The 14,972-nt window shown below is 39.1% G+C and overlaps 1 protein-coding gene across 8 annotated transcripts in view; it reads right to left on the minus strand.

Moving 5' to 3' along the window:
• ryr2a (ryanodine receptor 2a (cardiac)) overlaps positions 1-14,972 on the minus strand; it is a 262,686-nt gene that overhangs the window by 132,771 nt on the left and 114,943 nt on the right. For 7 of the 8 annotated variants that reach the window (XM_040038550.1, XM_040038554.1, XM_040038548.1 and 4 more), the window contains exons 27-34: positions 14,067-14,171; positions 13,189-13,363; positions 11,491-11,699; positions 11,202-11,372; positions 10,101-10,246; positions 9,824-9,938; positions 9,502-9,662; positions 5,348-5,504 (exon numbers count right to left, since the gene is read on the minus strand). In XM_040038550.1, coding sequence (XP_039894484.1) covers positions 5,348-5,504; positions 9,502-9,662; positions 9,824-9,938; positions 10,101-10,246; positions 11,202-11,372; positions 11,491-11,699; positions 13,189-13,363; positions 14,067-14,171 — 1,239 coding nt within the window. The remainder of the gene's footprint in view (positions 1-5,347; positions 5,505-9,501; positions 9,663-9,823; positions 9,939-10,100; positions 10,247-11,201; positions 11,373-11,490; positions 11,700-13,188; positions 13,364-14,066; positions 14,172-14,972) is intronic. The other variant, XM_040038551.1, reaches the window with a different exon arrangement.

Raw genomic sequence — 14,972 nt, forward strand, 5'->3', positions numbered from 1 at the left:
GAGTGGGTTGTGAGGACATTAGAGCAAGGGTACTGCTTGCAATTTGCAACCACCCTTCCCAGATTTTCCAGAGTGATTTTCTCTCTTGTAAAAGGCGAATCATCCAGAATTTTGAAAAAATAAATATTTACGTTATGAGAAATATCTCAGGAGCAGAGCTGATGCAGCTTTTACTCAATGAATTTTCTTGTTCCCAAGAAGGGTGGAGGACTGCGTCCGATTGGACTTAAGGGCACTAAAGCCGCATCTCAGGTCGTACAAATTCAGGATGCTGACAAATCCCACTCTAGTGTGCCCAGGAAATTGCTTTACATCAACAGACCCTTAAAATACCATATTTTGACATTCACATTTGCCCGCCTCACAGGAAATTCCTTTCCTTTTACTCTCACCCAGAGCGCCTCGTCCTGTGGGCTTGGCCTGTGAAAGTTTAGTACAGGACTCCCTCAAAGGGTCATAGCCAGCATTCAGAGTGCTAGAGCCCCCTCCACAAGATCACGATATGAGAATAAGTGGAGGTTATTTGAGGAGTGAAGTGAAAATCTCACACTCTCTCCTTTCAGTGCTCTGTAACAGCTGTTCTCTTTTTTTCCCCAGGAGCTGTTAGATAAAGCAAATGTCTTTCCAACAATTAACGTATATCTAGCAGCCATTTCAACCTGCATCACCCGCTAGTCTGCCATTTTATGAAAGGGCCACGAACGCCCGTGTCTGAACCTCCCTATGTACGAGGTCCTGGTCCTGGCAGCAGTTTCACAGCCACCATTTAAGTTTCCCCACAGTGAGATTTATCAGAGAATAGTGGTTACGGTATAGAGTAACCTCAAGTTTTTAAAATGTTCTTCTTTCGTTGTAAAATGACTATATAGCATACATGTTTAATGACTTCAAAAAAACAAAAGGATTGGATGCACATGTTCGTATATATATATATATATATATATATATATATATATATATATATATATATATATATCTTCTGGATAAAGGTTTTGTGGTCAGACAAGACAAAGATTGAGCTATTTGACCACAAGCAGTATGCTAGGAGGAGTAAGATGAAGTGGAGTGGGGCTTTTAAACCAAAGAAAACTGTACTAGCTGTCAAATCTGATTGTGATAGCATCATGCTTTAATGTAGTTCCGCTGACTGTGGCATTACTACAATGAACAAAGAGGATGGAATAATTAAGCTAGAGCCGGGGTCCCCAACCCCAGGACTCAAAGTCCAAATCCAGACCCCAAGGGAGTTTTGCCTGGACCGCAAAGCATTTAATCATTTACTATGTAGTTAGGTAATTTACTCCTGCTGGCTGCGTGGCTGACTTTTGAACAGGTGTGAAAGGCAGCTATGTGGGTCAGCAAAATTCTGGTCCACACTCCAAGCCAGCTGGTGGCGGTATTGCACCACCAACCACCAAAAAAAACAACAAAGAAGAAGAAACTGCAGGTTGCTAGATTCTAGGGGTGCAACGATATTCGTATCGATATTGAACCGTTCAATACAGTGCTTTCGGTTCGGTACGCATATGTATCGAACAATACAAAATTTGTAATTTATTTTATCAACTTTCCTTCTGACGATGCTGTCTGTGTTGAGCGCTCAGTGAATCTGCGTTCGACTACTCCGCCTAGGCTCGACAGTGCAGCCTAGGCGGAGTAGTCGAACGCAGCTTCACTGAGCGCTCAACACAGACAGCATCGTCAGAAGGAAGAGCGCAGGGCAAGCTAGCAAGACAGAAGTTAAGCTCTCCTTGTAACATGGACCCTCATTCAGATCTGGCGTTTGGAATTATTTTGGTTTTCATGTGACGTATGACCCTGAAGGTAAGCGAGTCATGGACTAAAGTAAAACAGTATGTTGGATGTGCCACGCAATGCTCAATTACATTGGTGTGAACTAGTGTGTTAGCGCAGTTAGCTCGTTAATGTGTTGGCCGTCTAGCCCCATGCACGGGGCGATCGGCGGTAGCTCGTTAACGGAGATTTGCCGTGTTGTGGCGTTAAGGTCATTTCAACGAGATTAACGCTGACAGCACTAGTGGGAACACAACGAATATGACTGCACATTTACGCTGACATCATCCTAGTGCAAAGACAAAAACAACAAGCATGCTACTAACTTTAGCCGAGTCATTTAGACAGCTGTTAGCACATGATTCTCCTTATATATGTTTAATATGCTGCTGAGAATATAGCCCAGAAGAAGCGGATAGTATAGCTTTTATTTTGGAAAGAGACATTTCTCTGTAATAAACTCTCTTTTCCAAAGATGAGTGATTCCTCAATCAGATACAGGGCTTGCAATATCACTAGCCCGACGTCCCGGGGCTAGCGGTCGGGCTACCAAAATCTATCGCTGCCCTGCCCGTAGGAAGGAAAAATATATGTCAATGCTTTTGCATTCTTTCAGAAATGTAGCTGGGTAATTATGTCATTGGCATCGGTGAGCCACTGTCAATATGTGACATATTGCAATCGCGTTTGAATTTGCGCTTATTTTTTTGCTTTCACTTTGCAATCGCGCGAACTGTGTATAGAGAGCGACAGCACTGATCTGTGAGTGATGATAATTTGTGCACCAATTCCTCTGACATCGTCTTAGTAATCGTTAGCTTACTATGCAAACATGACAAGTGAAATCTCCCGCAGCAAGCTTAAACATGTGAGAGGTTGATCGGGCAGAGAATCGCTGAGCTTATGTGAGTGCGTGTATAAAAGCAGCAGGATATATTTTTGATACCGAGACATTGGATGACAATCGACTGAAGAAACCTTACAGACAGATATATTTTTAGGCAATCTGCGAGCCAAATAACACAGGGTCAGGGTGAAGAGTGACAGCCAAAAAAAAAGCTACCACAAAGGAGAAGGTTATGACTTTGACAAATAATATAACAAAAAAAAGTGCAGACTTTTGGTTCATGGACAAACAAGAATTTTGTGGTGCAATATGATGAGTAAATATAACCGGGCTGCAATAAAGTTGGTCCGCAGGTTGCGCATTTCGCCTCAAAATAAAAAAACGATGGGTTGGGTTTTAAATTAAAAAACTGTACGTTTGTGATTAAATAGATATTTAGTAGAATTTTAATAAATGACAATATTAACAAAAGGCATGAACAATTTTTTTGTATCGAAAAAATATCGAACCGTGAAACAAAAGTATGAAACCGAACCGAACCGTGAATTTTGTGTATCGTTGCACCCCTACTAGATTCCAACCCTGGGAGATAGTGCCAGGGTTGGAATCTTGCTGACAGTACAATGGTGACTTGGTGGTGCAGAGTGAGTAAAAAAAGAATGGCTTTGTCAAAAATGCATAAAGTCCACAAAAATCGGACATTAAAAGATAAATGGACAGGCTTTGCTCACAACTGACTAATGAACATTTGCATGCATGCTTAAGAATTGAACTGAGCCCATTTCAACCAAAGTTTAAAATGCAAATGTCCCTGCAAGTTCCTCCTACTGAAGTGAGAGCCAGCACTGTTCTGGAATATGTTCTAAGTTACGTTGTGTTGGGTTTGTCAAACATATTTTCTGCGCCGTTTAAAGCACTTGTTGGTTTATGTGCAATACATGTTGTGTAGATTATTGCATAATTTCATTGTTAAACAGTTTTTTGTTTAACATTCGTACTTTAACTGGATTGCATTTTTCTGTTCAGCAGATGATTTAATAAGCGTACGAATTATTGATCAGTAGTTACAAATCTATATTGTTAGTTAAATATTAAAGAAAAATTAAAGAAAATATTTTTGTCGTTTCATTTAAAAGGTTCGGACCCCAGATTGATTGGATGACGGAGGTAGTGGACCTCTTGCTATTTTAGTTGGAGACCCCTGAGCTAGAGGATGGTCCCCAAATTCTGGACCTCAAATGAAAAGCGAGATGGTTGAAATTTGGGCACAACTGGGTGTTACAAATATCCAGAACATCCAGAATTATGGCAGAAGCAAACTGGTAGCTAACGAATATGTATGGTTGAGGTGTAACTTGCTAATTGACATTCAACCAAATATTAGTGGATCTTATATCTTTTCACTAAAAATCCAAAATAAATCCATAAAATAAATTCGAACTTCAATCTATTCAGTCATTCCACAATTCAAAGAAATCAACACAAGCCTAAAATTGCCATCACAGTATTTCCCACAATGAGTCTCTGTCAACTTGTGACCACAACTGTAGTTGCTAGCAGTACTACAGTACTGCTACCTGCATTTTGTTGGAAGTGTGATAGCAATTTCTACCAAACTGTTGATTTAAGTTTTAATTTAAATCTAAGATTATTTCTTAGCTACATTCCATTCAGTTTTCTTTTAGACCTTTATTTGAATTCAGTGAGTTTGTTTTTTTTTTTACTTTGCCTCAGTACACCAGCACACTGGATTTTAAAACAATCAATTAAGATGTGATCAAAGTGTAAAATTTTAGCTTTAATTCAGTGGGTTTCAAATTCCCTGAGTAGTGAATTACAGCCATTTTTATAGTGCCCCATTATCAGGGGCTCAAAAGTAATTGGATATGAAATATCAGGATAGATTTTAATACTTGGATTAAAATCTTTTGTCAGTGACTGTCTTAAGTCTAGAATCCAAGAAATCCCTCAAGATCCTTTGCAGGAATGTTACTACACCCACCTTCAACTTCCAGCAAAGGCTAACCTGGAAATCCTGTCAACTGAAAGCAGCAGTTTGTGGACTGCTGCTTTCACTGTGGACTGTCTGAATTTACATTCACAAAGGTATTGATTGTAGACTTTCACAATGATACGCCTACGGCCTTCAGGACTTTAATGACTGATTGATGCTGTGTAGGTTTTGTCTTAGCCAAGGAAATAATTTTACAATTTCTTGACTCTTGTGGTGTTGCTGTGCTGAAGAAGTGCATTCCTTCTTTTTAAGACTCTGATGATTTGCATGCAAAGTTTATATAATTCTTGACAGGTTAAGTTGGTTGTGCACATTAATTATTGCTTCCTTCACTTGCGTCATATTTCTTTGTACATCACATTGCTTGAAATCAACTCCAACGATTAATGCTACACTTCAGTCACATCTTCACTGTTTTAGAATACACTGTGGTGTACAGAGGCAACATTACAGAAACTGGTTAAATGTCCAATAACTTAGAGATCCATATATGTATTTTTTTGATGAGTCAGTGGATGCCTGGTTCATTAGTAGGCAAGGAAAGGTGGAGGACAACATAGTGTGTTTGTAGATGGAGACATGGTTTTATCAGAACTGGTTCAAAAAACAAAAAAGCACCTATTTTCTTGCAGAATAAAAAAATAAAATGATGTACAAAAATGAAAACCTGGAATCAAAGCATACATATTTACCTGGTAGTATGTGCTGAGTTCTTTGCCATTGGCTGTGAATGTCAGCAGACCGTTTGTAGTGTCAACCAGGCAGCCAATCTCTAAGCCGTTGTTCCTCCCCTGACTGGGGCTGCTGCTTTCTCCACCCCACACCATGTAACAGTTGCTGCGTTTTATGCTGCAGGACACAAGTGGAAAGTAATGTAGAGTTAGGTCCATAATTTTCTGTTGTGCCTCTGTACATCACAACAGTGGATTTTAAGTCAAACAACCAATATGTGACTGAAGTGCAGACATTCAGCTTTAATTCGAGGGGTTTTATAGAATTTTTGCACGAACGTCTTAAGATCTTTAATTATTTTTATACGTAGTCTCTATTTTCAAATTATTTGAAAAATTGAATTGGCCAGTTCCTTTGTTTTTCAGACTAAATGGTAAATGGACTGGTTCCTATGTACCACTTTTCTACTGCATTCTAGCTAAGACACACACGCACACACACACACACACACACACACACACTCTTATTCTGAACAATGCATTCGAGAGCAACATGGGGTTAGCATCCTGCCCCGTTCTTTAACTGCATCCTGTATCTTCTGGGTGAGGTAGTTTGCATGTGTTTATGTGTTTATCTGGATCTGTGCATTTCTCGATGTTTAAGTATTTTAGTGAATGAGTCAGTTTGTGTCCGTAAGCCTTTACAGGAGTGTGTGGTGGCTGCAATAAAGAAAAGTGAGTATTCCTAAGATTGCCCGGTACATTAATGGAAAATGTTGTGCTGCTCTAAACAAGATGTTATGATGGTGTAGATGTGCGTTATGAATGTCAATAATAATTCAGTGTCCAACATAACAGTCCCAAAAGGCTTAAAATCCAGGCTTCCCCGGTGTATTGTAGCACAGATTAATTGCTGACTTTAATTTTGAATATAAGCTCCAAAGAGATGGCAGTACAAGTGAGAAAGGTCATCATAGAGTTGAGGGGTGGGAAGTGCTGAAGTTCAAATACTTTGTTATTCTGCTTAAGAAAAATTTTCAGGTATCTCTATTTTACTTGACCATTTATTTTCTGACAACTTTTTACTGTAAACCCTACATTTTCACACAAATATCTGTACATTCTTTTCCTTAAATTTATAAAAAAGAAAAGGTGTATTGCTTTACATTGAAGACATTTGAAGGGAGTTTTTAGTTCCCTGCACTGCCGCCTTCAAACGTCAGACCAATTTCAGCCTAAATGGAGGGAACAGTAACACACTGATGTATCCGTCACCAGGGCTGATCCCATACAAAGAGATGAAAGAAGCAAAAACATATAATTTGTGCATTATTTATAGCTCTGTGGTTATAATTGAGCCAGAGCCATCTGGAACTGCGTTTTTGGTGCAGATGTCCTTAAGTTTTAGTCGCAGTACTTCAGCATCTAGTAAGCATGAGTGAGGAAGAGTGAGCATAAAGGGAGCAATGGATTTTTTTTTTTTCAAATGCAGGGTTTCTAGAACGTTTCCAATCTACAAACATCATTGCAAAAACTGTGTGCATGCAGTTGGTCATATTGTGTGCTGGTGTTTTTCCCAGCGACACTAAAGAGTGCAAGGTAATCTAAGGAGCTTGGAGAGAAAGTGACTGGAATTCACGAAGATGTTTAAACTCTCATCCAAGAGGCTTCTTCAAGTTCTTAAACCAAATGGTGGAGAGTCTGAGGTCTTTAACCCTTAATGAGGGTTGTCCCTTAAGAGGGTCGTTAATCATGTGCTTCATCACATTAGCCAGGGTTGAAAAAGGGAGTGGGTCTACCACTGTGAGACCGTGCCTCACCCTACGATTTGACCTATTAGGCCACCTAACACAAAATGTGAGTGGTGTTCAGGGAAGGAATCTGCATTGTAGGTGGCTGATAATTCATGTTCTAAGCCACCACCTCTGTTCATGATGTCTATTTACAGTGGACATATATCACGTCTTTCAAATCATCTGTCTTCTCAGTCCAAACTGTGAACACTGGCATCCTCGAAAGAGTGACCTTTGATCTTTAGGTGCAAATGTAGAGCTGGACTAGGGCTGTGCAATATGACCCGATATAAGACATCTATCGTCCTGATAACGATATAAATCACAAAAATTTAACATTTTCTGCAAATTTTGTGAATCTCGGGCAGCTCGACTTGCGTGAAGTGTTTCCTGCTGGGCGTCGTGTAGCTGGAGTCGAGTGTTTTAACCGATGCATTAAACGATACATTTTTAGACATAAGTTGTAACGGCCGCCGTTTTCTTTGTGAGTATTTATTACACGGCGTGCTGCGGGGAAAAGCCTGTTCTAACGTTTGAGTCTAAGGGTTATTTTTTAGCACCTGACGGCTCTTTTTTGCTTCTTATCCATAAACACTCTGCATACTCTTTCACGTGATTCAGTTTATTTTGAAAAGTCTCAACAGGATCTTGAGCTTTATTGTGAAAGGTTTCAAACAAGCGGACACGCGATGGTTTTACCGTTGTTGTTGCTAACGACAACGCTTAAAAACAGGCGCTTGTCCGTCCGTAGTGTGGTTTTATTAAATATAAGAGAAAGAGAGAAGTTTAAGAAATGAATATAGCCACTACAGTGACCATCAAAACCATGAACAAATATGGCTGTAAACAGTTTATTTTGTGACACCATGAAACAAACGATAGCGTAAAATGAAACGATAGATGTTTTTATATCGTCATCAGATATATATCGTTATATCGAACAGCCCTAAGCTGGATCTTGTTCTGTCAAGGTGGCTCTTCTATGTTTATGGAGTGTCTGCTTGGTTTCTCCAGTTTTACCAGAACTGCACTGGAACTTTTACCTGAGCAAGTAGTGTTAAGTATCTGTACTTAAGTAAAGAATTCGGTACTTTGATACATCAAGCCTTAGGAGTAGCCAAATTAACAATCTGTTACATTGTTAAAACAAAGAAATACACTGGCCATCACATCAACACCAAAATCCTGAACAACCAAAGAAAGCAACTAAAGGGCATAATAACAGAATTATTTCCCTGGTTAAACAACTTCACAACATCAAACCAACTCGTTCTTGACTTGAGTGAGTGTTAGAACTGTAGACTTTTCTACAACCAGGAGACGTCCTCATGGATGGAAATACAGACGAATCAAGATGAGGTTGTGCCAGGAACAGTTCATGGTCCAGAGCATGCTACATCATCACTAGTGATGATGTGACTGCTGATAGCAAAGTGAATTCTGAAGTATGCAGGGCTACCCGCTCTGCTCAGGTTCAGCCTGATGGTACAAAACTAATTGGATGGCTCTTAACAGTGCAAATAGATAATGACACAAAGTATATTCAAATTTTAAAAAATGAGTTATTCTTCAAATTCCAAGTCAGTAACCTCATATTAAATAAACAGATGCTTTTCGGTTACTGAAGATAAGAAAAACAGTTATTGACTCCAAAGGATTTCACATCCAAATTCAATCATTAAATTTAAGCTTTCTGCAAAAGACTGGTAACCTACCAGCAGTGTATCCTGTCTCTCACCCTATGACAGCTGGGTAAGCCTCTAGACTCCAATAGGCTGCAAATCCTAAAAGGTTTTTGCAAAGTTTTTTTATGAATTAAACCTGAATCATGGTTTGAATACCATAGTCTATCTCACCTGTTGTACTTCAGCTTGGTGATGCACAATATCACAAACAAGAGGCAACGGGCAGGGCAGAAATATGACATCAAAGCCAAAGTTCCAGAAGCTGCAGTTCCTCTAAAGGCCACTTGAGGCTGGCTCCAAAAGCAAATCAATCCCCACAGACTCCCATGTTAAAATGTCCATTTAAAAAGCTTTTTCATAGCATTGCTTATATCCTACTGTATGGGAGGTTTCCCAATTCATAACATGTTTTAACAGTCATCTATGGTGTGGCTGTGACTGAGAAAATGAAGGACACAGGACACCCACTGGCTAATGACAAGTCATTCATGAGCCCACCATTCGCTGTCAGATCCACCCTTTATCATGACATCTAGTGTAGCTACAGCCAACCTTACATACAGTCTATGATAAAACATAAACAAGCTGATAAACAGGTGAAACATTCTTACACTCACGCAAAATCCTGCAGCTCTGTTGCAACATGCCACTCAGCCCAGAAACCTATCCATACACTTCCACAAGAGACTTGACTAACCTCTCATGAACTTTGCCCTTTTCATCTCCCAGGGTAACCGTGACAGTCCGGACCTTGTGCAGCTCAAAGCACGGGTCGTACTGATGGAAGTCAGAAGTCACCCAGCCTACCCAAACACTGCTGGGCTCCTGACCTGGGAAGATCCGCACTGAATAGTAGTACTGCAGAAAGAGCAAGAGGTGCAATCACATGTAAACCAATACAGGAGTTAAAGCACACTGAGCATTTTGAACCAGGTTCAGCAAAAAACATTCATCTCCTATAAATCAAGCCACACTTGCTCACTGGATTTATGAGCTACTCATCATGACAGTTGTCTTACAGTGGAGGCTTGCATGAGGAAATCAGAGCTAACTCTGTCATCAGCCATCACCTCCTCCGATACACGAGCAGATGAGGGACAGCTGTTGTCTGGCTTGTTTCTCTTCAGCGTCAACCTGATAGATTGGATTAAGAAATAAACACCATGAAAGAGAGGAAAGAGATTGCTAGAGTTCAAAACCTTGGATAAATATCACAAGAGGAACATTTAACAATCTGAAGCCTCACTAATGTGATGTTAATGAGTCAAGGGTTTGTTGAGAGGATGGAGGGATTACCGCTGTTTGAGCTTGGAGGGCTTCTCCTGGTTATAATCTTTGTGGTTGTTGAATTCATCTCTGTCGGGTCCATTGGGACCATTATGACTGTGAGATGACTTCATCAGGACCTCAAAATCTGACACATTTTCAAAGTCCTCCAACTCCTGCAGAAACACACAACTGAATGCACAACACCACTGCAACAGGAAGTAATCAAAGAAGTCCTGACATAAATCTGTTAAACTCTGTTTTAGGTCACTCTGTATAATATCACCCAGACCTTTTAGTCACGGTTTGATCAGTGGATTCATGAGACTTTGTAAAAAAAACTAAGAAAATTGTTAAAAAATGTTGTGAAGGAGTTGAACATGATTTTGTTCAACTAATGTAGTTAGATATCAGTCTCCATGTTTCACAGCAGCTTTAACAGAATCACTACGACTACTATAACATTATTAATTATAAATTATTACAACGTCACAAGCTAGAAAACTGTGAGAGAAGCCAGGTGTCAGATATCAAGTTAACAGTGTTGTAAAATCCCACCTAAATCCAGAGCAGAGACAGAATCAGACGATGAATATGGGACTCTTATGACTTGGTGTTGCTACAACAGCAACAGGAAAACTTTAAAAGCTTTGTCAGAGTCATTATGGATTCAATAAACTCCAGAACAGAGGCAATAAAAAATGAGTTATACAAGATCTAAACAGGCCTTCAGTTTACACATAAAGACGTGGATCACATAAAATCTGAAACTGAAAAATTGAACTCTAACATTCAACGTGTGTGACATTCTGTTGGCTGTCACTAACAAGATGGCGTAACAACCTAGTAACTGAGCGTATTGTGGAGTCACTGGGGGAGACCTGAACAGAGGAGAAAGTGAAGAAAATTCTTTCAGAAAAGCTACAACTGGAAATAAACACACCAAGCCCCACACTTCTGCACATTGTTTGTAACAAGAGGCGATTTGAGTTACTGCTGCAGCTCAACGCGGATGATCATTCTCTTCAGACCTCTAACAAGGCATTTTTGCCCAGAGAACTCCTGCTCCTGTATTTGTATTTATGCATTTTTGATTGCATTTATGTGAGTTTTACAAATAGCATCTGTTACCCTCTTTGGTGAGAAGAGGCTGCCGTTTGGTGGGCACCTTGTTTCGGCACATTCTATGGGCATGCTAAGTCTGTAGAAGGTAATGTCAGTGTAGCTGTTCTGTGAGCCGAAGGACTTCTGAGTGACCTTCAGGCATGGACACGACTCTATTGTCTCGTCTATCCTCGTCACCTGAAAAAGAAACACAAACATATGTTTTATTCAGCTCAGCTTATTTTTTGGTTATTTATTCAACACGTTTGTTAAATATTGAGAATGTGTTGAAATGTATCCACGGTCCTGTCCTCACCTCGATGTGTTGGTGGTGGAGGGGTACTGGTACAAACTGAGGGAGCCTCTTGCTAAGCCACATGGTGACATCCCGGTTCATGTTAACAGCAAAAGGCTCATAGCCTTCTTGTAGGCCACAAATGGTGAAGTACTTTAAAGTGCTGACATCTTTACCAAAGTTCATTCTCCCAGCCTGACACACACCCAGACTGCAAACTGGTATAAAACCTGTGACAGACAAAAACAGTCAAATCCTATAAAACATATATTAATTATGTATCTTAAAATCTGCGCACTAGATAATCTGCTTCTTTCACATCTAAATGCTATCATAGTCAGTGCTCCTTAATCACCAAAATTATGTTTTGTTTTTTGTTTTGTTTTTGCCTCTCTGGCCAAGAAATACGCCCAACAGGTTTATTTTCCCAAGTAGACCATTACGGCTTTTGCTGGTCCACTTGATTGTCATAGGTTATTTGATCTTTATTATATTTTTTACATTTTAAGTTATTACAATCAGAATGGACAGGACCGGAGGACAGAAAAGAGAAAGAAGAAGAGAAGAGATGTTGGGAAGTGAGTTATCATCAAAACTATTCTGACATATTTACCTTTGGGAACCTTAAATCAAAGAAGACAATGCTAAGAAATGAATCTGGTAGACTTATCGGCTGCTGTCCAGATAACATTACTGAGCTTTAGGACTATTAATAAAACAGAGGTATAAATATCCTGTTTCTAAAAGTGGAGTTACTCTGACTTCCAAGAAGAAACCTGAAGCATTCAAAGTGTTTTTTGCCATCAGTCTTAAACTAAACTGCAGTTCAAAGGATATGCTGGTTAAGCGCCTCGGCATCAGCTTGTAAGATAGTAAATGATGACTGTGTTGTATAGAAGGAGATGCACTGTGCACTTCATTGATCTGTTTAAAACACTGGACACAGTAACAATTGCATAGACAGCCAAATAATAATTTGGCTTTGGCTTAAAAAAATGCCCATTTCCTGCTCCTTCCCTAATTTTGTACAGCCTCTGTATTGGTCTTCCACTTCAGCTGGTTGTATATGTGGACACCTGGATCCTTATATTCCTCCACCACATAAACATATTCTTCTAGGATAGACATTTGATATCTCTATACTGTCTTAAAATTGCTGTGAAGAGTTGGTATCTTACACTCTAATATAAACAGCATCTTATTGAAATATATCCTATATTTCATACAGTGTATCCAGATGTTGCACCTTTGTGATAAAAGCTTTGCTTTTCAATTTATTTACTACTGATGAAATATATTTATATCTATCATCATTGGTTTAAAAATTAACTGGCAACAGTATGGTCAGTCATTTAGTTTTGTTTTTTTTTCAAATGCCAAAATTTGCTGGTTCCAACCTCTGTGTTAAAAGTTTTCTAAGTAACGACTGACATTTTAAGAGTTTCCTACAGAAATAGTCAGCTGTTAAAAAAAATCATAGTTACAAACTTTGAAACATAGGAGAAACAAATTTAATTAAATGTAAGAAACAGGCTAACAAAATTGACAGACTAATAATTGAGTAAATATGTTCTTTCATCAGTTATTTACCCAGAAGAACACTTGGGCCACCTGCTTTCCCTAGTTGGTATGTTTAGTAAGATTTACTCTTTGGTCTTGAAAATGAGCAGTGTCTCCTGTTTTTACAGATGCATGTGCTGTCCAGGACAGAGTACTGACCTTCACCGACTTCAAAGTCCTTGAAGGCCAGCTCTGATCCAGAATCATCCAGCAGCACTTCTCCATTGAGTGTGAACATCATGGTGTGCTCATTCAGATCCACCATGCAGCCCACCACATCTCCTATCTGCCAGGCTCGGCCAAAGTGTTCATTCCCCTGGTGCCAGCGCTGCACCTAGAAAACACAGTACATGCAGGGGTGCGTGCACACACATGCAGTTACAGGGATGATCAGTGTGGAGATGTAGTGGTGTTATTACCAAGGCGTTTGTCTACCCATTAGAAAAAATATTGACTGTTTTTGCCATTTCTATGATGCTCATAGTATGCTGAATCAAATTGTCTATACATCCATCCATTGTTTAGTGCTTATTAAGGTCACTGTGAAAGTGGTCTAAGTAACCAGGCCAGGCCACTCTCTCCTTGGCCAACACAAGATGTGTGCGGGTTCAACTCCTTCAAGTTGAACATGAAAGACCTGGACCAAAGACTGCTGATGGCATCACTGCACTGGCAGTCTACCCATCGGTTCCCCACTCTTCCCCTACCCACTCATGAATAAAAAGCTGAGATACTTCAAGCTTTTTCACCTGGAGCAATAATTTGTCTCCAACCTAAGGTGTCCAGTCAGTCCTTTTACAACTCAGGACCTGATCTCAGAATAACAAGTGTTAAAAGAGATTGTATTTTTTCATAACTATAAGTTGGATTAAGAACTAATCATAGGATGTAAAACTGACTCATTTATTAAAAATGTAGGTTATTGTAAAGAGGCTGATGTTTTTCATTTTTCTGTGTAAAGATAATGAACATTCACATTAGAAATAAAAAAAATGCCTGAATGTAATAAATAAATGAGATTTGTGAAATGACTGCACCTTGAAGCCATCAAAGACAAATGCCTGATCATCAGAGCCCAGCTCCTGGTCTGGTAGACATCCTGGCCTGGCCCAGCCGACCCTCATCTCTCCAGCTGTTAGAACCTACATGATTAGGACCACATTAATATCCAGTTTGGAAAGTGTTTTACAAATATAATAAAAGGCATATTTGTCTTATTTCTAGTCAAAATAATTTCATCACATTTAAAATAAGACAAAATCAGCTAAAGAGTAACATCCCAGTAAGATATATTAACTATATTAATTTTCACTTGTTCCATTGGCAGATTTTTTTCACTTAATACAAGATACTGTTGCTTGAAATAAGAGGAAAAAAAATCTGCCAATGGAACAAGTGGAAATTTTCTAGTTTCAAGCTCCACAGTCTAAAAACAAGTTTATATATATATATATATATATATATACACACACATTAATATATATATATATATATATATTTATGTATATATACATATGTATATAGATATATATATTTCAGACAATGTCTGAATGCAAGCCTGTTTATCTGAACATTACAGTTTCACCTTTTCACATTCACAAAATGTTTTATGCTTTTATACTTGCTCATGATTCACAGTCAAATCCATTTTACAATATTCGTATTGCAACGAACATAAAAACATTTAATTATGCTTAAATAGATCCAGTTTAAAGTTTTACGGGTCTAATGTTTAGAAAAAGCAGCACTGCACTGCATGGGTTCCCCTTCGAGGCCTTCCCCAAACCGCAGTTCAATTCATGTCTAAGCCATCCACCTTTATCTACTAAAACACTGTCAAACCTAAAGTGAGGACGTGGGCCCAGCGAGTGAATCAAAATCATCATCATAAAAAACAAATCAGTGGCTGATTGTATAAGGGTGTAAAATTAAGTTGAGTAATT

Source organism: Simochromis diagramma, unplaced genomic scaffold, assembly GCF_900408965.1.
Source record: "Simochromis diagramma unplaced genomic scaffold, fSimDia1.1 OVJJ01000617.1, whole genome shotgun sequence".
Lineage (NCBI taxonomy): Eukaryota > Metazoa > Chordata > Actinopteri > Cichliformes > Cichlidae > Simochromis > Simochromis diagramma.